We start from the raw sequence: 19,883 nt of genomic DNA, 5'->3' as shown, positions 1-19,883 counted from the left end.
CTAACTTATCAGGTCACATCAAAATATTTATTATCTAAAATCTCAAAGAAATGGGATAATTGAAGCATTATGAAATATGTTTTATTTTTTCGATTAAAGGCATACGCTTGACAGGCATAAATCATTCAGATGGTGTACAAAGTCATTTAAAAACTACTAGAAGCTACATATCAGCAGTTCCAGTGGATATTTCCCTGATGTGTTTTAAACATAATAAATAAAATGTTCTCTGAAACACAGCTTGCTATGTGTTGGCAGTGCTTTAATTGGCAATAATCCCTTAGCGAAGAAGAAAGAATCAGTGAGGTAGAGACACCCACACTTGATGTGATGGCAAAATATGGCATTTGGCTTAAAACACATTTCTTCACATTTCACAGAAACGCATTCAATCATTGATGTCAAATCCCATATAAATCTCCTTTCACATAATATAGATTTTTTTAAAAATCAAACTGAAACAAGAAGTGCTAATTTGGGACTGTACATCAGCGAGTAGTGCAAATTGATTCATGTTCAGCAGTGAGAGTTCCCTTATCATCACAACAAATCCTCTTTAGCAAACAGTCCCCAGTCTTGTTTGTCGTGAGAGGTGACGGGTCCATTCAGGACAGGGGTGTCAGTGAACTCCACAGTGCACGGCCCTGAGCCACAGGGAGCCTCCTCCAGCTCCAGCACAGTCACGTTGTTGGGTGCGGCCGTGCTGAGGATGTTGGCGGGAACAAAAAGCGTCACCTGAGGGCCTCGAGCCGGCCAGTAACGACCGAGATTGAAGCCGTTAATCCAGACCTGGCCCTGAAAGACAGAAATGTATAGACAGGTCAGTTAGTTGGTTTTCATGTGCTTTACAAAATGACCAAACCACGACCGACATTTGGCATTTTTGCTTGATAAATAACTTAAATCATAAATCGATTAGGATTCCTAACTCTAACTAAATATCCTGTATGGGTCACATGCCTTCCTCCATTTGGGCAGTTTGATGTAGGTGTCTTGAGGGAGGTCTGGGATGCCATCAGGGATGATGAAGCTGCCCCCGTAGAAGGCTGGAAGGGAGAGAGGAGCAGGCTGAGGAGGGTCCGTTGGTGGGGGCTGTTTTCCCCCGAGAAGGCCCTGGCTGACTGCGTCATCAATACTGAGACTGTACATGGTCCAGCCAGTGAGCGTTTCTGTTTCCAGAGTGAGGTTAGACACCAAACCCTGAGATAAAAAGACAAGGGGAGAGCAGAGAGGGAGCACAAACCAAGGACGTTAGTAAATAACCTGTTATATCTGAGTTTAATGTCACACAAAATATCTACAGGTTGTATTTAACTCTAGTTTTTTGTGATTGTAAAGTATGCACTTGTATTTAAACAAACAAACTGTTTCTTTGAAGAAGTGGGAAAACAAACAAACAAAAAAAAACCTTGAAGTCATTGATATCTTTTCCATAGTTGATTCGGCCCATGTTCTCCACCAGTATCTCCACCTGACTGCCAGCTGTCCCCGTCACATTTACAGTTAAGGCTTTGTTCCTTTCAAGAATCCCTACAGCCACCTTGAGAAGGAATCAGGACAGTGTTGTCTAAAAACAATCAACCATACAAGAACTTTGTCTAAACAAGATGCTGTCCAAAATTAGTAAAATGATGATGGTGCTATGAAGACATTTTGGATAGTACTAGTCATGTGTTTATTAGCAGGCACATTAAACTAATTTACTGATGAGCAGTGTATGAAATCATTTCTATCTGATAAAAAAAAAAACAGTCACATGTGCAGTGTAGTATATTCAATGGTGATGATGTGAAGATGATGCAGATACACACTCACTCCGTCCACGGACACATATGCTCTATCATGGATTCCGTTCAGTGGGGATGACAGAGGAGTTGGTTTGCTGCAGGTAACAGGAAGAGTTGTCCTGTAGAGCACATAACCAAAAGCCTGAAAGGACAGAGGGGGACAAATAGTAAACAAAAAAAAAAACAACTACATATTTAATGATTATTACTGGTAAACTTGAAAAAGAAAAAACAACTGTAAGTAAAGGATTAAAGGATACCTGGTTCAGGTCAGTGAAAGTCTGAGGATACATGCTTTTGACCGGGCCAGAGAAAGACAGTTTTTCTAAGGCATCTGATATCGTCTGGAGCTGCAGACAGAGAGGGTGTTTTTTTTTTAACATTAATCTTTAAAATCATTAGACGTGCTTTAATAATTTGGAATACATATAGGAGTTCATACCTTTTTCATCCCAACAGCTCCATATGCATATTTTGGAGTTGTCGGTGGTACTGGTCCCTCTGGTATCTTACGGTACTATTGTGGAATGACACCTTAGTTCTTCTGAATAACATGTACCATATGTAAGCTCAAAAACATGATTTAATATGATTAAATGTTCTCTACTGTTTGGTTTTTCATGTTCAAAACTGCAAAAGTGGAAATCTGTACTAGTGTACGCACCATTTTGATCACCTCCCTGATGGCAAAGTACTTCTCTGTGAGGTCTCCTGCTTCCGTGAGCGGGGCATCGTAGTCGTAGCTCGTAGGCTGCGAGCCGTACGGTGAGTTGGCACCTGAGGGGATTAAAAGGAAATCAGAGAGCGAGTCACTTTTTGGCAACGACATGAGCTCAAGCGGCTTCACTGTGCGTCATTCAGAATGATTGTGTCATCTCATCAGACCAGTCTGTGCAAGTGCGCTCACCGTTCCAGTATCCAAAGTTTGTTCCTCCTATGAACATGTACCTGTGAGGAGAGAGAGTTTCAAACTACAAAAAGTAGACATAGACCCTTTGCCTTTTTTTATTCTCTGTGATAAGGATCTTTTTTTTGCTTCTTCTTCCTTTGTTTTTGAATGACAATACACTGATAAACCACCAAAGCAACACACAGCATGTAGGAGGGGAGATAGCAGTGCACAACTACAGTATGGAACCACATTATTCAACATATTTAGTTGATTTCTACCTGACCGGTAATTCCAAAATAATTAATTGTACAGACTCAGACAAAATTTTACTCATGTCTCATTTAACTGCAGACTGGTGCAGTTGAAAGGAATTTCCTCATGTATGCACAATTATTCCAGGATCACAATTAAAATCACTTAGTGTATCTGCTACTCTTCCCATGTCAAGATGTTTTAAATCATTTATTATTCATTAAAAAACTTGGAGCTAGCAGCCAAAAAAACTAGACCTGCTATTTGTCTTTTTTGGACTTTAGCTGCCCAGCTGCAGACATGGTGAGAGATTTATGTTCATAGCTATTAATATTGAATTTAGAAGAACTTAACTGCTATTCTGGGCTGGAATAAAATACCCAGCTGCCTGCAACCATGCCAGCAGAGATCAGGGAAGCTTGGGGTCATTTTATCAGTATATAGTATATGAGTAATACAATCTCTCCTCCAGTTCTTGTGTATTTGCACATGTACAGTGTATAACTAGTAAGTTATTCTGTTTACTTTATTGTCTTTATTTGTCCACTCACAGGTTGACGTTCGCTCCTGTGGCCAGGATCTTGTTTAGGGCCTTGGCCACTGCTGCAGACGACACGACGGAGTGAGGCGATCCCCAGTGGTCCAGCCAGCCGGTGTAAAACTCAGAGTTCACCTGAGATAACAGATGCAACTCTGTAAGCATCGAAAAGAAAATACTGTGTGTTGTTTAAGTTGGAAATTACATCATGTATCAAGAGGAAATACTTGCCAAAGGTCCATGAGGCTCAGCGTGTCTCTGTGCTTCAAAGGCAGCCGTTACATTTGCACCTAGAAGAAGGAACAGAGATAAACACAACTTCCTCATGATGTCTGACTAACACAAAATATGAAAATGAGTCAATGTTGAGAAAAAAACAATACGCTGACCATTTAAATCACAAAAAATGCAACTATTATACATCTCATTTCATGTTGCTTCTACAAGTCAACGTTACCTGATGCAATGATACAATGTGTGTGTCACCTACCGGGCCCAAAGTCAACAGTAGCGTAGAGATCTTGTATCGAGCCACACTTGAGATATTGGAGCCCGGCCCCGTCCGTAGTGAAGAGCACCACCTCCTCCCCCAGGTGGGACCGGAACAGCTTGGTCAGGTGACGCAGATAGTTGTAGTCACAAGCGAAGTAACTGCCATATTCATTCTCAACCTACATCAGGAGGGAGAGGTTCTTATTGAATAAAGTGCTGCAGTGACATGTTAATGAACAAACACAAACTCACTTACCTGTACAGAGATGATGGGACCACCGTTCTGATACAGATGAGGTTTTAACATAGGCAGTAACTTCCCCATCCACTTATCCACTGCTGCAATGTAATCTGAAAAACACATATAATGTTGTATTTACTGCAGCATGCCACTCCACTCATCACTCGTCCTGTTCGACTTTTAATTCTCACCTGGATCTGAAGACCGCAGCACGATGTTTTTCTTGTTGAGAAGCCAGGCAGGCAGCCCACCCTGTTTGACAGCAGAACAAAAGCGTGTCATTTAAATGGCTTAATGCACAGAAAATGGACAGAGCACATAAAGTCTAAATGCAACAGAAATTCAAGTGACGTAAAATATGCAGCATCTGTAAGAACTGAACTTATAATGTGGATGTAAAACATTTCTAAACTTGTGACTGTTAGTTTGGGCTCAGTGGAAATGTTCTGAAACAAATAGAAAATGAAAGTGGTATGTTTGGTATGTTTGACTTGTACTGAACACCTAGCGGCCACACGCTCTGACGGCCTCACTCACCATGTCCCACTCTGCACATATGTACGGTCCCGGCCGGAGGATGACGAGCAAACCGATGTCCTGGGCCAGCTGAAGGAAATATTCCAAATCCCTGTCTCCACTGAAACTGTACCGACCTGGAGACTCCTCGTGGTAGTTCCAGGGAACGTACCTTCAAAATGAAAAAAGTGTCAGCATGCTGTTAGATTTTAATAAACAATATGATGTTTATTCATCAGTGTTACGTATAAATGGCATCAGATTTCACCAGAATAATCCACTTTAGTCCAGAGTTTACATATTACAAACAAACAACAAATTAAACATGGTCTATGGATCAGATCCAGATTTAATTTTATGCTTAAAAGCCTGTCGACTAGTTTGATGCCATGTAGGCCTCAGTGATTCCAGAGAGTGATACCATAATGCTGCAGGCTGCTCTTGAACGCAGCATTTTTGGCTGCAACGATTTGAACACAGTGTGAGTCTAAACACACACCTTTTCCTTGATTAATAAGCTGTTGTATTGAAGTCAGTTGTAACATGATACAGTCTCCGCAGCAGCCTGAGCTTGAGACAACAGACCAAAGTCAGAGCGAAGCCTTCAGGGACTGAGACAGGAGGTAAACCTACGTCTGGATGGCGTTCAGCCCTGCCATGTACATCTTGAGCAGCCGATCTTTCCAGTAGACTCTGGGGATCCTGTTGTAATGGATGCTTCCTGATATGTAGCGAAACTCTTTCCCATCCTTCCGAAAGCAGTCACTCCGGTAATCCACGCTGAATGAACGAGGAGTGCTGAGCTGCAGAGAAACACGACATAATTTGACTCATCAAGTACAGCAGAGATCATTATTCATTAGCAGAGAGCTAAATCCATGCATATTGTGTTCCACTGTGATTAATGTTTCATATTTTTTATGGCACAGGGCTGACTCCTCAGCTGATCTCAGGTTGTGTCACTCAAGAATGGCTGACTGTACACTTCAGGCTGTGAATACATCTCAGTTATAAAATACAGTACCTACACATTTTAAAATATTGTCATGTTGAAGGTGTTCTTAAGGCCTGATCAGTGTCTTGGACTAGATAATACAGGTATCATATACTTGATGAAAAACAATCCTGAGTTTGTTTTATTGAACAGACCATGACTGAACAGCTGAGCAAATATAATCTGCAGACAAACATTGCTGGTTTCAAACCTTTAGCGCAATCAGAAAACATTAAAAACTCAGGGGTTGTGCATTAAATGCCTGACAGCCAGTCTGGGATTGACTCTGAGCTCAAATGCTGTGTTTTGAAATGTGATGGGGAGGCTTATCTACAGCTGTTAGGCTGCAGCTCCCACAATACTGAGAGTATAGAAGAGTACAAAATACAAAGTACAGAGAATAAAATCTGTAGACACTCAGATGTACTTACTGACTGTCCAAACAGCAGCAACAGCAGCAGTGTGCCTCCAGCATTGAGTAGACACATGTTTCCTCCTGTTTCAAAAGCAAAATGGTGTTAATGTAACTTTACGTGCGGTATTTACCAAGACACAGTAAACTACAGCTCTCACTTCCCTGATTACACTGTGGTGTTTGAATTAGTGTGCTATGAGTTGCGGAAGTAAAGTCATGTGATGCCGTGATACTGTTGTGGTGTAATGACGCTTATTAGCCAATGGGTGTCAGTGTTGTGCGTTTTACAGAGATGCTGAACGGATGAAAGAATTTCTACATACACACCTGTAAAATAAAAATAATAGCTATACATCTGAGAGTAATGAAAGAAAGCACTGAGATCACATTCGCTTTCATCAGAAACTGTTAAAGAAAGGACATTGTAGAAGAAATGAATAGCAGTTCTCAGGACTGAAGAACAGGAATTTGCAGTTCCTCCTCCAGACCTGCAGGGGGCGATAATGCGTTATCCACGTTGTTTACATCCGTCACCGAGTCGGAAACAGAGCAGTGTACATATCGCAGGCTGTGATCACACGTGGGTAAAGAAGTTTGTCAGATTAATGTGGTGTTGTCAACTTAATTAGAAAACATGTCGAGAAGACAGAAAGCTACAGCAGCAGAAAAGACCGCTTCTGTGGCGGGACACGTCGAGGAGGAGGAGGAGGTCCAGGAACCGCCACCGGAGACCAGACGGACCCGCAGCGGCCGCACAGTGCGTCCTCCCGCCGCACTGCTACACTCAGAAGCCCCGACGAGGACTCCCAGCCGGAGGACCAGGAGGTCTGTGATCCAGGAGGTGCCGGCGGCGGAGGAGAAAACCACGGAGGAGCTAGAGCCAGAGCGGAAACCCGAGAGTCTGCCTGAGGAGGAGTCCAGCACGCCCGCTGCCGCTGAACCGGAGCCGCCGGTTGCCGTGTCAGAGCCAGCAGCCGCAGCCGAGGTTAACGGCAGCGGAGACGGACATCCGCCCACTCCTGCACCGGCAGAAACGGCCCCTGCGAATTCAGAGCCGGTCCCACAGAAGAAACCCCGTCTGGATCCAGGAGGGAAACAAAATCCGGCCATTCCGCTGGGAAAACCGAAATCTGGACGAGTGTGGAAGAACCGGAACAAGCAGAGGTGAGGCCAGTTTATTTTAACCCCACTGAGGTCTGATTCTGGAGAAGTGTTTTCCATCATTAGGTCAAAGGTGAATTAATTGCTCTGCCTCAGAAGCCCGGTTATTGGACCATTTCCACCCTGCACCATTTTGTGTTTAAGTTTGGAAAGTAGTAGGTCTAAAATGGTTAAATGTTACCTGACAATTAATCATAAATAATTTAATTTCTGCAGGTTCTCTGCGCTGGTCAGAGATAAACCACTGTGCTCCTCCTGGGAAAAGAAGATGGAGGCCAAGCGAGAGAAGGAGCTGGTGAAACAGTTTTCTTTGCAGCTTAAAGAGGAGAAAGCCAGACAGAAAGAGGTAAAAAAAAAAAAAAAAAAAAAAAAAAAGCTGTGCGCTGATGCAGGTCTGTTTGAACACTGTAACAGAAGAGCTCTCGCACCCTTTGATTTATTCTGTTTTTCTTGCCTGAATAGGACAAGAGGAAGAGGAGAGAAGAAAACCTGAAACGACGAGCGGAGAACGAACGCAAAGCAGAAATTGTGCAAGTGGTACGTCAACAGATACACAACATTTATGAATTTCTGCACACTGTGTACAGAATATGAAGACAAAAAAGGCTGAGCAACCAGTTTATTTCTTTTGTATGAAAGTTTGTATTTAGAAAACTGTCAGCAGGGGATCTAAGAGGCACTGAAGCATTATAAAACAGCACAGAGTTAGTAATGGAGGCTGGTACTTTAAAATTAGTCCTAAAAGACAGTGGGGTAGTTAAAAGCCTGGCAATTTGTACAATACAAACAGACGTAATGAAGATTAAAAGCAGCTAGAATAAACTCTTTCCTGTCGCTGATTTGACCTCATGCTTATTTTCCTGTCATCTCATCTCTGTCTCAGATCCGAAACACGGCAAAGATCAAGAGGATGAAGAAGAAACAGCTGAGGAAAATCGAGAAGAGGGACACGCTGGCTCTGCTGCAGAAGTCACAGAAACAGAACGAAAAAGCCAAAGGACAAAAAAACAACAAGGCTGACAAAAACTTAACCTAAAGACTGGGATAATAAAAACGCGTCTGTTCAGTACTTTGCCTGAATGTCTTATATTCAGACGTCTGTGACACAACAAACATGATCTGACATGTTTCTCTGAGAGGACAGATTTACACATTAACCCTAGAAATGTTTTCTAAATGATGTAAAAATAAAAAGAGTAAAAATAAATGAATAAATGTAACATGCAGCACAACAGGTGTGATTGCTGCTGGTCAGGTGGGCACAAAGGTGATCATCAATAATCAGTTCTCTTTTTCTCTGTTCAAGCTGGACAGAATCCACAGTCTGTTCTGTAAAAATATACTTTAAAGTTGATCAAAACTTATCTATCAATATAAGCAAATTACGTGGGTATCTTCCAAATTTCCAGTCCTTGTAGGACCAGATTCCATTTTTTTGTTTAACCAGATAGTGTTGCTGTAATGAGCTGTGGTGGAGACAAAGTAAGAAAGTGAATTCTACTGGACTTTGTCTCCATCACATTACATTGTACTTACATAAAGAAGGGGTCTCTACAGGGTCACTACGGACAGAAGAAGTGATCACAGCAAGTAAAACCAGTTTGACTCCTGACTGTTGTTTTCAGACCAGTAGTCCTTTAACCTTTGAGTGTATGTTGCTGGTTTGGAAGCTGAGGAATCTGAATTTTTAAACAACTGAAACATCTGATTCATAAATGAGTCGATTCCCAGGAAAAAAAAAACAGCAACTATTTTGATCATTTGTGTCAGAGAGTAAACTCAATGTCTTGGGAAACTGGCATTTTTCACTATTTTATTAAAAATGAATACATCAGGAAAATAATCATCAGATTAATCAACAGTGAAAATGATCATGAGCTGCAACCCTAATTTCTCATCTTCTTCAGTGTGTGGGAGTTTTGGGTGGGACACTGTCCCACGTCAGACATCATTTATCTTTAGTTCATTTAACGATGTGTTGAGTAAGAGGCTTTTGTCACGGGACCAAGTGATGTTCACAGCATTTACACTGACAGTAACACATATCTATTGTTTAGTTTATTGCTGTTTTAGCTTATTAGCATATTATCTTACTTGGTCTGGTATGAAACCTTAGACAGATGGACTGTGTAACTGGCATCACTGAGTCCTGACTATGACTCTACTTTTTTAATCACAAGTAAATAAATAAAGTAGAAGAACAAGTAAAAGCACTGTCTTCAACTGAGGCATCACATCACAGGATAGTTATTGGGAGTTTTACTGTGACCAGCAACATACTGGTTTGGGTCATGACACATGACTTTATAACGCAACATCTATGCAAGTGAATGCATCTTGAGACAAGGTTTCAGTCTGATGTATGTCAACCCAAAATAGCAGAGTAAATTTGGAGAGCAGGTTACATACATTCCCTCACCTTTATTCTCATTCCATGGACTTAACATGGCACATACATTGTTATTTGCTTTAATAATTCAAAGTTGTCACACACACTGGTGTCTTTGTGCCACACAGGAGGACAACTCCTACAGCTCGTCACCAACCTGTTTGCTTTGTAAATCCTTTCTGTTGCTTTAAAATGCACAGATGAACAAAGCAATTTGTTACATTGAGCTGACCGATGCCGCTGGGTCTATTTTTTCCTGTCTGTCAATCGACATATAAAGGCTGTGACAAACTCAGAGGTTGAGTTAAATCTGTGGGTGAACTCATTTAAGACCGAGACAAGAGAAAGCAGCATTAACATCACAGCTGGAGCCAGCGAGAGAAATAAAATCCAGAGAAATTTTGTGAGTACTTAACTGATTTCCATCATTTTTTTGAGAAATCTCTGATAGACCGAGTTAATCTTTAACTTGCTCATTAAATGGAAGAGGCCATTTTCTTTGTCTGAGTAAGTAACATTTTCAATTTTCTTTCAGATGTGACAGAGATTAAAAATGCTTCTGATCTTTCTGATCCAACTCCTGCTCATCGGTGAGTAAAACATGTTCTTGTTACAGAGAGAGTTTTAAGTTTTAGGAAAAGTGATACAGGGGATATTGATGTTTTATTCATTGATTAACAGCATCAGCAAGTGGCCAAACCACCATCGCTCCAGCCACGACGGCTGCTGCCACAACAGCTGCTGCCACGACGGCCGCTGCACGATGCTGCAGCTACGACCGCTGCTGCAGCCACGACCGCTGCAGCCGCCACTGCTGCAGCAGCCACGACCGCTGCAGCCGCCACGACTGCTGCAGCCACGACAGCCAATGCTGCGACAACCATTGCAGCCACAACGACCGTGGCTGCGTTGACGACAGTAGCGATAACCACAAACATGACAAACACTAACACCACTGCCACTAACACCGCTGCTGTTGCTGCACAGGTTGAGGTCATGTACACAGGGATCACTCTGGTTTTCTGTCACCTCAGTGTTGTTCTGTTCAAGTTCTTCTGAACGCTGTGACTTAGTTGTGTTGTCCTTATCTATTTGTACTGTCACTCACATAGAATATAATTTATGTTTAACCTAATAATCATATTATGAAGCACTTGTGTTGATGGGTTTAAAAAATCTAGATGATACTAAGTGTTCAAATGTTCTAATAAAAGTCTGGTTAAAACTCAGAACAGTTTGGTTTGTGTCTTTTTCTTATAACAACTTTTTAAATTATTTACAAAGCTAATCTTGTACCAGTGTTTTCAGTCTTTGGGGTGGTTTATCAGTAAACTTTTGAACTGTTAGTTTAGTTGGTTTTCCTGTTTCATAATCTATGTGAAGAGAAACAATCTACCTTGAGTTGAAGGCCAAGATATGGAAGCAAACCTTGAAAAACATCTTTTTAAAAAACCCAGGTACTTAATTTGACTGGAAACACCATATCCTACATTATGTCAGCCGAGTGAAGTAATTACAAAATGATATTTTTTTTTAGTCTTTTTAAACAGCCAGTGGGAAAAGGTTCTGATTAATGACTATAAATGCACCATGGGTGTGTCACTATACATCAAAATGACTTACTGAGGCTGAGACTGACCTCACCCACATTAAAAGAACAGCTTAAGACATTCATTTCTCATGGTTTCCACTGTGAACTCAAACTGGAATGTGGTCGTACTATGACACATTCTTGGTTTTAGGAATATAAAATAAAAACATCTGTTTTTTATTTCTTCTGTACAAGTTCAAGTTCATAACTGGCTGTTTCCTTAAACACAGACAAAAAAAGAGATGAAGGTGCGTAAAATAATTTGTAAGTTTTTGCCTAATTATATTCAGACCAGTATCACAGAATGGGATGAAATCCTCTGTGACCTGATGCTGTGCATCAGTTTTTGTTTTTGGTGATTTAATAAAGCACATTTATTCAGACTTACGTACTGTTGTGTTAGTATAACATAACTTGATGAGGGGAATTATAGGAAGCATGTACATTTATTGTACTTTCATGTGTGGTTGACTAGGTTTACATGTAGTTCCTGACCAGGCATGCTACTGAGTTTAAACATTTGTACCTGTAAGTCTCCTTTACACCAGGGGTCACTGACGTCATGTGACAGTCACGTCAGACTTGTCAGTCACAGGAATTAAGGTGTGAATGGGCGTGAAACCACCTGTAAAGATACAATATTTCATACAGTGTGTCAGTAATCCTTATGTGACACTGGGGGAACAGTCAAGACAAATTAAAAAGGCTGTTTTATCTGAAAGGGGAATTCCACAGATTTTACACATCAGTTTGTTTACAGGTCTCAGGGAGTACCACCGCTTAAAGGCTTTTATGGTTCCAGAGAGAGCTGCACAAAATCTGATGACAGCATCAGTCGGAGCAGAAAACTTCAAGGTTTGGAAATTAACAAAATCTGAGGGTGAGGAGTTATAAAGACATGAGCTTAACCAGGGTTTCTGCAGGTTTCAATAAAATACATTTGAACTTTTCAAGACCCTTTTCATACCTGCTAAACTATTATAGTATGAGGAAATTATGAATGAATTATTGTCTCAGTCATCCAGGGACTAAGAATCTTCACAGACATCTATCACTATGTTACATTTGTCATTGTTTCCCAGCAGTATGTAACAATAATTCCTGATGATTTAATAATTTGAACTGAGGCAACGCGACCCTGGAAGTGCATAAAATAGATGGATGGATTAACCAATGAATATGTATATATATATATATATATATATATATATATATATATATAATATATATATATATATATATAATATATATATATACACACACACACACTTTCTGCTGGATGCTAACCTGACGCTAACATGACATTAGCCACAGCTTCAGTTTGTGCCTTTCGCGTAAATTATTAGTCACAGAAATGATTTAAGAACACCTACCGTTGTTTTGAAGATATTTCCGGAACCACCAAACACTCTTCTAACCGTCTGGACATTAAAAATATTTTTTTTCCGTTGAATGAAATAAGATTTTTAAACTGTTTTCTGAATTTGTTGTGTTTGTTGTCCGAATCAAAAAGAGGACGTCAGTGATCGACGTGCATTGTGGGTAATGTATGCGGGGTGTTTCGCCAACGAAAAGGAGCGTATAAAAATTTAAGGAGGAGATTTCTTTGCTTCGTTTTTTTTTAACGTGTTCATGTGTTGAACAGTAGTTGAACAAGTTCTCCGTAACTTCAGGTTTTCACCGCAAGATGTCTGTTGTTTCGATGTCTTTTTTTTTTAAAGAAGGAATAAATGTTGATGTTAATTAAGAGTTACAATAAAAACCTTTTCAGCTCTGTCTCAAAATTATATTCAATGTGGGGCGTGATACTGCTCCTTGTTTTCAAAAGTGTAATCATAAGGTAAATGTGAATATGATCCTCAGTTAGACAAGATAATACAGATAATCTGAACAAACGCCTTTTACCCACAAGATGGTGGTGTTACACAAATGTTAAGGAGCAACATCCAGGCGACTGTACATCTGAGTAATTATAGTAAACTTTAAATAATGGACAATATATTTGTGCATTTTGTGAGTATATTTAAGACGAGTCCATAAGTGAGACCTTACTATAGTTACATATTTAAGTTAAAATGGTTTAAATTCTTTTTTTTTTTAATTCTACACACAGTAAATCATAATGACAAAGCAAAAATATATTTTTAGAAATGTAAATTTATTCAAAATTAAAAACGAAATGCCTCACTCACTATTTTGCAGAGTGTCAGAACAAGCTAAACTAGTATAAGAGTAAAATTTTATAGGCTACTGTTTTTTTTCATCCAATGGCTCAACTTTTGTCACTTTAATAAACTAAGTATTATTGTTGGATCATAATTTGGGTGATAGATATGTTTTGTTTTGTTTAAAAAAGAGACTCAAATCTTTCCAAAACTTGGAAATTTTATTTACAGTTCAAGTCAGTCACATGCAACATTTTCTTAAAATGAATAAACATGAAATTAGCAAAAACAAGAAAAGAAAAAAATGCATATTATTTTCTCCAAAAAAGCAATATACAAAAATAGAGCTTACAAATACTGTACAGCAATTGTCTCCAAAAATATTCTGCTGCAGAATTCTTAGTTTTACAAACAATGTCTGTGAGAGTCCACAAACAAAATCAGTGTTAACAAAAAAAGAGGGGGGGGGGCAGAGGGTTTCCTCAGGTAAAGGTGGGAGGGTTTGTTTGGACAAAGAGGGGGGAGGTTATCTGTGAGAGAGAGCTACAGAGGAATAAATAACACACCATACAAACAAGAAGACTTCACTTCAGGGAGGCAGTGATAGATAATCCTAAATGGCCTGGTCGCTAAAACCAACCATAGAAATATAATGAAACCCCTCACCTATAAGGGAAAAATGTACCAATTTCTGTTTCTGTTTTCTTTTAATAAAACAGTAGATTTTCGTCATTTTCTGCCATCAAACACCATCCACCTGCAGGGAGTACAAATGACTCTCTGATGCCATCATTCAGACGCTTCCTACTCTGAGTATCAGTTCATTTTTGATGTGTCGCCGTGTTCCTGACGGACTGTTGTACTTCGTCTGATTGCGTCTTGTCTATTTATAATGGTGTTAAGTCAGAAGCAGCACTGACGTCAATGGTGATTGCACCAGTGGGAAGCCATTTATTACTGTATTCATGACTGGCTCAGTTTCCTTCCTTTATTTAGGCCATAATCTGACAGAGCTTCTCCTCTTTTTTTTTTTTTTTTTCAAAGATACAGAACCTTCTTTCTCGTTTGATTCATAACAGTTCATTTTTCCGGTTGGCACTTTGTTGTCAGTGGGATTAGGACGGCACACACAGGGAGGGAAAACGAGGGGAAGCACGGGTGGAAAGGCTAAAAGTGTTTACAATCGACTTACAACACTTAAGATGGCCAAATGGCAGGAAGTGTTCAGCTGCCATTTAGTTTATATGAAGGAGCATTTCATGTGCACCTCATGTATAAATACACTACTACTGACACTACTGTCTACATACTTTTAACAATGGTGATATCAGTGGCAACTTGACTATGCAAAATAGCATGCGTTCACATTAAATCTCCTCAGTTTCTTTTCCTTCTCTCATCATGAAACATACATTCACAAACAAAAACCATTAGCAGGAACAAAGCTTTAAGACTTGTGTTATTAGCACTGAGCTACAAAATACGTCATCTTTCAGGGACAGTGGCAGAATTACTAGAATCACTCTGTAACATCTGCAGTGAGATATAAGTCCTATGAAACAGTCACAGCCTCTTCATAACCAACGACTAAGACGCAAGAAGGTACCAAATAACTGTACATCACACAACATACTGAAGAAGGCCCTTACTTGTGTATTTTGTTCAACATAAAACCACAACCTTTTCAGTAACAGGCCAGATGAATCATCGATACACTGTCTAGTGAAGAGGTTGTGATATTGCCAATTAACACAGCCCTGGTCCATTTTCTTTTGTAATTGAGGCAGTTTTTGTTCAAATAAGGCTAATGTGGACATATTGTTTCTTTGAATTTTAGTTTTAAGTGTTAATAGTAGCACTGCTTTGAGGGCTTGTAACAACCAGAGCAATCCTGCTTTTCTCTCATCTAAATGTTGACATTTTCACCTTGCTGCTTGCTCTGACCCCACCATGAAGGTCATCAGTGTGGAGCATGGGTGGGCGGACATTCAACAGAGATAAAACATTCAAACCACTGAGGTGACAGTAACAATGCTTTTCTGCCACAGAGGGTGAAACACACTGTCACATGTCAAACCCGCCCATGTGTCAGGAACCTGTGCAACTCTGTCCATGACAGGGTTAGAGAATAAAATCAAATTTTATATTGTTGTTAAAGGCACAATCAGTCATTTTTTACTGTTTAAATTTGCGGTACTGTATATTCACAGATATTTCAGATTAGATTTTGTGTGTTTCTCCACAAATATAAACCAAAACACACAACAAAATTATGTTTTATGTTTAATTTTGTCTAATGTATTTGATTATTTATTTCTACATAGTGGAACGACTCTTATTCACCATTAGATCACGGATTGTACCTTTAAATTTAACATATAATTGTCATTGGATGATACATATCACAGGTAAAACACAATCTCCAACTTATCTTGGGTCCATCACTGTGAAGCACAGCTTTTTTTTTTTTTTTTTTTTTTGCCCCCTTTCACATCAGCATGTTTCCCCACAACACATTTACCAAATGCAGCTAAAAAGAGGTGAGGACAAAAAAAAAAACATACACAAAGGCAGGGCTCAGAGTTACTGTATGTGTGGCACAACACAAAAAGCACCCTGTACCGTACAGAAAGAGAGAGAGAGGCGAAAGCACCAGAATACTGCAGCCAAAAAGCTGAACTACCCTGTATGTGTGTGCGCGTGTGTGAATGGAAATGCTGTTTCATTACAACCTGCTGACCACTGACTCTCTGGCAGCCCAAGCAGGAGAGGTGGGGGTGAGGGGGTGGGGCAAAGCTTGTACCCCTCCCTCTGTGCATGTATGTATGTTTTATAAAGTAGTGTGTATCATAAACCAGAAGATATGCTGATGATATGCTGAGGGCAGGTGTCAGTCAGTTAGCTTACTCATTCACTCAATGCAGCTGTACCAAGAAATGATAATAAATTAAAAATAATAATAAATAGGAATCCTCCACTGGGGTAGAAGTAAAGAGAACTGCAGCTGTACGTGCAGCACATTTTAACTTCATTCTGATCTTCCTACAATGAACTGTCATTCATTTCTTAGCAGGATATGTGATGCTAGTTTAATACAGATCAAAATAACAGTTTGACATTTGTTGCTTTGTTTTGTTTTTTGTGTCTCAAGCCACCGTAACATTCTCACAGCTCAGCTTCAATAAAATAAAACAACGCAGCAGCAAAGCAAGATAAAACTGGAACATTTCTGTCATTTTATAGATTTTTGTTTAATATTGCCTCATTACTGGTAAGTGTTTTCAGATTAATAGACAAAGCACCAGGTTATAGCTGTAGCTGAAGTAGTTACTTTGAAATTTAGATTTTCTGTTGGAGAGGTCCTGAATTGTTTTTCCAACAAAAAAGAAAAAAAGAGAGAAAGATCATGAGTGATGCCTGGGGTGACAGTATATGGCCTGTGTTTTCCTAATAGCACTCACATGGAGAGGAAAGTTACCCGGTAAATTAATTTAGTGAAAATATTATTTATTCACTGTATCACCTTCCTGTTTTGACAAAAATAATAAAAAAGAAAAGGATAATAACAACAGTAACATTGCTGTGAAAAACAGGTGATGAGGGAACAAACTGTGTAGGCTTCATATAAAGTGTATTAGTGTTTCTGTGTGTAGATTTCTGGGTGTCAACACATTCAGACCTTTCACATTTAGTCAGACATAAAGTCTCGAGGTTGTTTTGAGGTTATTTTCTCGAGTGTGTGTGTGTGTGTGTGTATGCAATCTGAACAGAAACCATTGTCCAAAAGTATTGTTGTCCCTTTGATATATATATATATATTTGTTTAAAAATCAAAGTTTACTAATTAAAAATGAAAACCCATGTGGCTTTGCACTGTGCACAGAAATAATAGTTAATGATAAAATATAGAACATGACCTTGCTACTACGATCACAAGCAATTAAGGTTTGACTTCTCGTAAAGTGCTTGTTAAAAAAAAAAACAAAAAAAAAACAATTTCAATTTTAGTGTGTAGTTCTTGGCTTTTGTGTTTTTTTTCCATCCTGGTCTTAAGCTGGTGTCCCCAGAAAAGTGCTTTGGTTGTGAAAAAGTTATCGACCACATCACGGCCGAGAAGGAAACTTCTTCTAGATCAACTCTTCTTCAATGTCCGCAGAAAAGAAAAAAACATGAGAACAGTTGATTATCAGTCAGAGCTGATATCGGGAAATCCTTTGTGAACCGAAGCAAAGATAAGAGGTGACGATGGCTGCCCATTCACTGTTTTCGTGAGTATCTGAGCAGTTACTCCAGTTTCTCCAGTCTGTCCACAGACTCATACCTGTACAGGTGAAAGTATGAGTGATGGGATGTGTGTTTGTGTGTGTCTGCAGTGTACTTTTAGAGAGGGTCTGCTACACCAGGTTCTCGATGCCGGGCAGAGGCTGCTGTATTGGCACAGTGGGATCTGTGCTGCCAGCCTGCTGGGCGAGCTGCAAGACGGGCATGTTGCACAGCGGGCACACTTTCCTCACCTCCAACCACTTAATGAGGCACCTGGGAGAGAGAAGACGCAACAGGGAAGAAGTTAAAATGAGGAAGACAGGAGATGAACAGAGGAAACAGGATGTAAATTTGGTTCAGCTTGAGTCTCAGAGGTTATTTAATGTTGCTAGTATAACCTCCATACACAGCAAGGACACAGACGACACTGAGTGATGTGAACAAACCAACACTTGCACCTATTACTTGATACTTTTGGATGAATTCAGTTTAAAAACATATTGTATTGGTTCATATGTGTGCCCTTAAGTAACAAAAACTTCACACACAACAAGATAATCCCCCACTTCAGATCAAAGTCACCAAAAAACAGATTATCTAATGGTTGTAAAGATTATCATGTAAGATTTTCCTGTGGTGTGAGGTGTGTTCAGAGTGATTTTACTCTCCTCAATCTGTTCGGAAGATGATCAGGGCTGCCCTGATGAATATTAAACATGTTCATTATTTACGATCAAAAATCCTGTTGTGTGGGGGGAACACCAAGGAAAGCCAAACATCACATGCAATGGAACGAGGAAGCAAACTGACTGAAGACAGAAGCACAACAAACAAGAGACATCGTTGTCTGCCGTGTTTGCTTACTCTAAAGGTGCATCTGACCGCACGAGATTTCAAATTTGAGAGTCCAGAGTGGTTGTTGGTGGTGAATCTGTTAGTGTGTGGTGTGCTGTGTTGGTCCTTATGTCACACATCAAACACTATGAGAACAAAACTGTGAAATCTGTCATTATTTGTCCTCATGTGTGTAGTCTCTCACATTTTCTGAATTAGTTTAGATTTTAAGAATCTTTTAGTGTAGGCTTTACGGAATGCTGAACTGCATATTGCAGTTCAGCATTCAGGGGCTGCAGAGCTGAAACAGTCAACTGAAAGAATATTAACCAAAACTCTTTCAACAGTCAGTTCATTTGTTTGTTTTTTCAAGTCAAAATGCAAAACACTGTGTCGTTCCAGCTTTACCAGTCTAAGGATTTGCTGCTTTAGGCTGTTTTATATCATCCTGGACTGTTGACCAAATAAAAGAGGTAATTTGAAAAGATCGCTTTGGACTCTGGTAAATTATAATGGCTATTTGCCACTATTTTCAGACATTTATAAACTAAACAACTGATCCATTAAACAATAATACAAGTCATTGTTAGTTGCAGTCAGTCCTGGTTTATTGTTGTGGTTGCGTGAGAGAACATTCATAAAACCAAAATAGTAACATACCTGTTGATATAAGTTCATCAGACTTATATCAGCAACACATTGTATATTATTCATGAATGTATTGTTTTCTAAGTGTAAATAAGAGAAGACAGCATGTTCCTCACTGCTGAAGAGGAATGTCTGTTTTCTGTGTGAAACAACATGGCTTCACTTGCACACACATTAACAGGGGTGTTTATACAGGCGATTCAGTGAGTGGTGACCACGCTTGCTGCAACTGGGGGGAAAAACTAGGCCAAGGGAGGTGTCGTGCTGATATAAACAACTCAGTTGAAATGGTCAGGGCACGGAGCGGGGGGCTTGAGAAAGATTTTATTTGCTGAAACTTTGTCATTTACATCGTCAAACAGTGGTTTATGCTGCTTGAGAGCAGGTAAGGAGACATGAAAATCTACTGTTTTGTTAGAGAAATCTGTTCTGATCCATGTGTCCTTGACTGTGTGTGTGTGTGTGTGTGTGTGTGTGTACATGAAAGTCAACAAAACCTTATACTTACTTCCTATGAAAGGCATGTTTGCACGGACAAATCCCCAGCTCGTCTTTCTGTTTGAACTCCTCCAAGCACACTGCACATATCTGAAAGGGAGAGGAGGGGGGCTTAGAGATGTTTTCTGAGGAGGGCAATGCAATAGTTTTGGAATATGCTGACTGTTCACTGGTATTTGGTTCTTTCAGTCTTAATCTGAGTTTTCT

General features: G+C 39.8%; 3 protein-coding genes across 5 annotated transcripts in view; 1 reads left to right on the top strand and 2 right to left on the bottom strand.

Moving 5' to 3' along the window:
• Positions 1 to 59: 59 nt before the first annotated feature.
• glb1 (galactosidase, beta 1) lies at positions 60 to 12,809 on the bottom strand. 2 transcript variants are annotated; one of them, XM_018695684.2, is made up of 18 exons: positions 12,642 to 12,809; positions 11,795 to 11,893; positions 6,144 to 6,208; positions 5,352 to 5,521; positions 4,740 to 4,890; positions 4,394 to 4,454; positions 4,218 to 4,312; positions 3,960 to 4,140; positions 3,701 to 3,759; positions 3,483 to 3,604; positions 2,695 to 2,735; positions 2,452 to 2,564; positions 2,230 to 2,304; positions 2,048 to 2,137; positions 1,816 to 1,929; positions 1,409 to 1,540; positions 961 to 1,200; positions 60 to 795 (listed from the first exon to the last, which is right to left on the bottom strand). In XM_018695684.2, the coding sequence occupies exons 3-18, from the start codon at positions 6,198 to 6,200 to the stop codon at positions 541 to 543; spliced, it is 1,956 nt and encodes a 651-aa protein (XP_018551200.1). In that variant the 5' UTR covers positions 6,201 to 6,208; positions 11,795 to 11,893; positions 12,642 to 12,809; the 3' UTR covers positions 60 to 540. The 2 variants fall into 2 exon arrangements, with proteins under 2 accessions (XP_018551200.1, XP_018551199.1); XM_018695683.2 differs by lacking the exons at positions 11,795 to 11,893; positions 12,642 to 12,809 and adding an exon at positions 6,455 to 6,497.
• ccdc86 (coiled-coil domain containing 86) lies at positions 6,643 to 8,357 on the top strand. Its single transcript, XM_018695690.2, has 4 exons — positions 6,643 to 7,291; positions 7,505 to 7,634; positions 7,751 to 7,825; positions 8,172 to 8,357. The coding sequence occupies exons 1-4, from the start codon at positions 6,762 to 6,764 to the stop codon at positions 8,322 to 8,324; spliced, it is 888 nt and encodes a 295-aa protein (XP_018551206.1). The 5' UTR covers positions 6,643 to 6,761; the 3' UTR covers positions 8,325 to 8,357.
• Positions 12,810 to 13,633: 824 nt separating the features above from the next.
• rnf24 (ring finger protein 24) overlaps positions 13,634 to 19,883 on the bottom strand; it is a 29,383-nt gene continuing 23,133 nt past the window's right edge. For both annotated transcript variants that reach the window (XM_018695695.2, XM_018695694.2), the window contains exons 5-6: positions 19,687 to 19,766; positions 13,634 to 17,969 (exon numbers count right to left, since the gene is read on the bottom strand). In XM_018695695.2, the coding sequence (XP_018551211.1) occupies positions 17,828 to 17,969; positions 19,687 to 19,766 (222 nt within the window). In that variant the 3' untranslated portion in view covers positions 13,634 to 17,827. The remainder of the gene's footprint in view (positions 17,970 to 19,686; positions 19,767 to 19,883) is intronic.

This window comes from Lates calcarifer, linkage group LG5 (genome assembly GCF_001640805.2).
Source record: "Lates calcarifer isolate ASB-BC8 linkage group LG5, TLL_Latcal_v3, whole genome shotgun sequence".
NCBI classification, from domain to species: Eukaryota; Metazoa; Chordata; class Actinopteri; family Centropomidae; genus Lates; species Lates calcarifer.
This window is presented reverse-complemented; position numbering and strand designations above follow the sequence as displayed.

What these genes read in the sequence shown, in the direction of transcription:
- ccdc86 (XM_018695690.2), top strand. Translation starts at nt 6,762, where the DNA reads ATGTCGAGAAGACAGAAAGCTACAGCAGCAGAAAAGACCGCTTCTGTG. An exon ending in AAGAACCGGAACAAGCAGAG is followed by an intron (nt 7,292 to 7,504) that starts GTGAGGCCAGTT and finishes TAATTTCTGCAG; the next exon opens with GTTCTCTGCGCTGGTCAGAG. An exon ending in AAGCAGAAATTGTGCAAGTG is followed by an intron (nt 7,826 to 8,171) that starts GTACGTCAACAG and finishes TCTCTGTCTCAG; the next exon opens with ATCCGAAACACGGCAAAGAT.
- glb1 (XM_018695683.2), bottom strand. Translation starts at nt 6,482, where the DNA reads ATGTATAGCTATTATTTTTATTTTACAG. An exon ending in CTGAGCCTCATGGACCTTTG is followed by an intron (nt 3,605 to 3,700) that starts GCAAGTATTTCC and finishes CTGTTATCTCAG; the next exon opens with GTGAACTCTGAGTTTTACAC. An exon ending in GAGCTGTTGGGATGAAAAAG is followed by an intron (nt 2,138 to 2,229) that starts GTATGAACTCCT and finishes CTCTGTCTGCAG; the next exon opens with CTCCAGACGATATCAGATGC.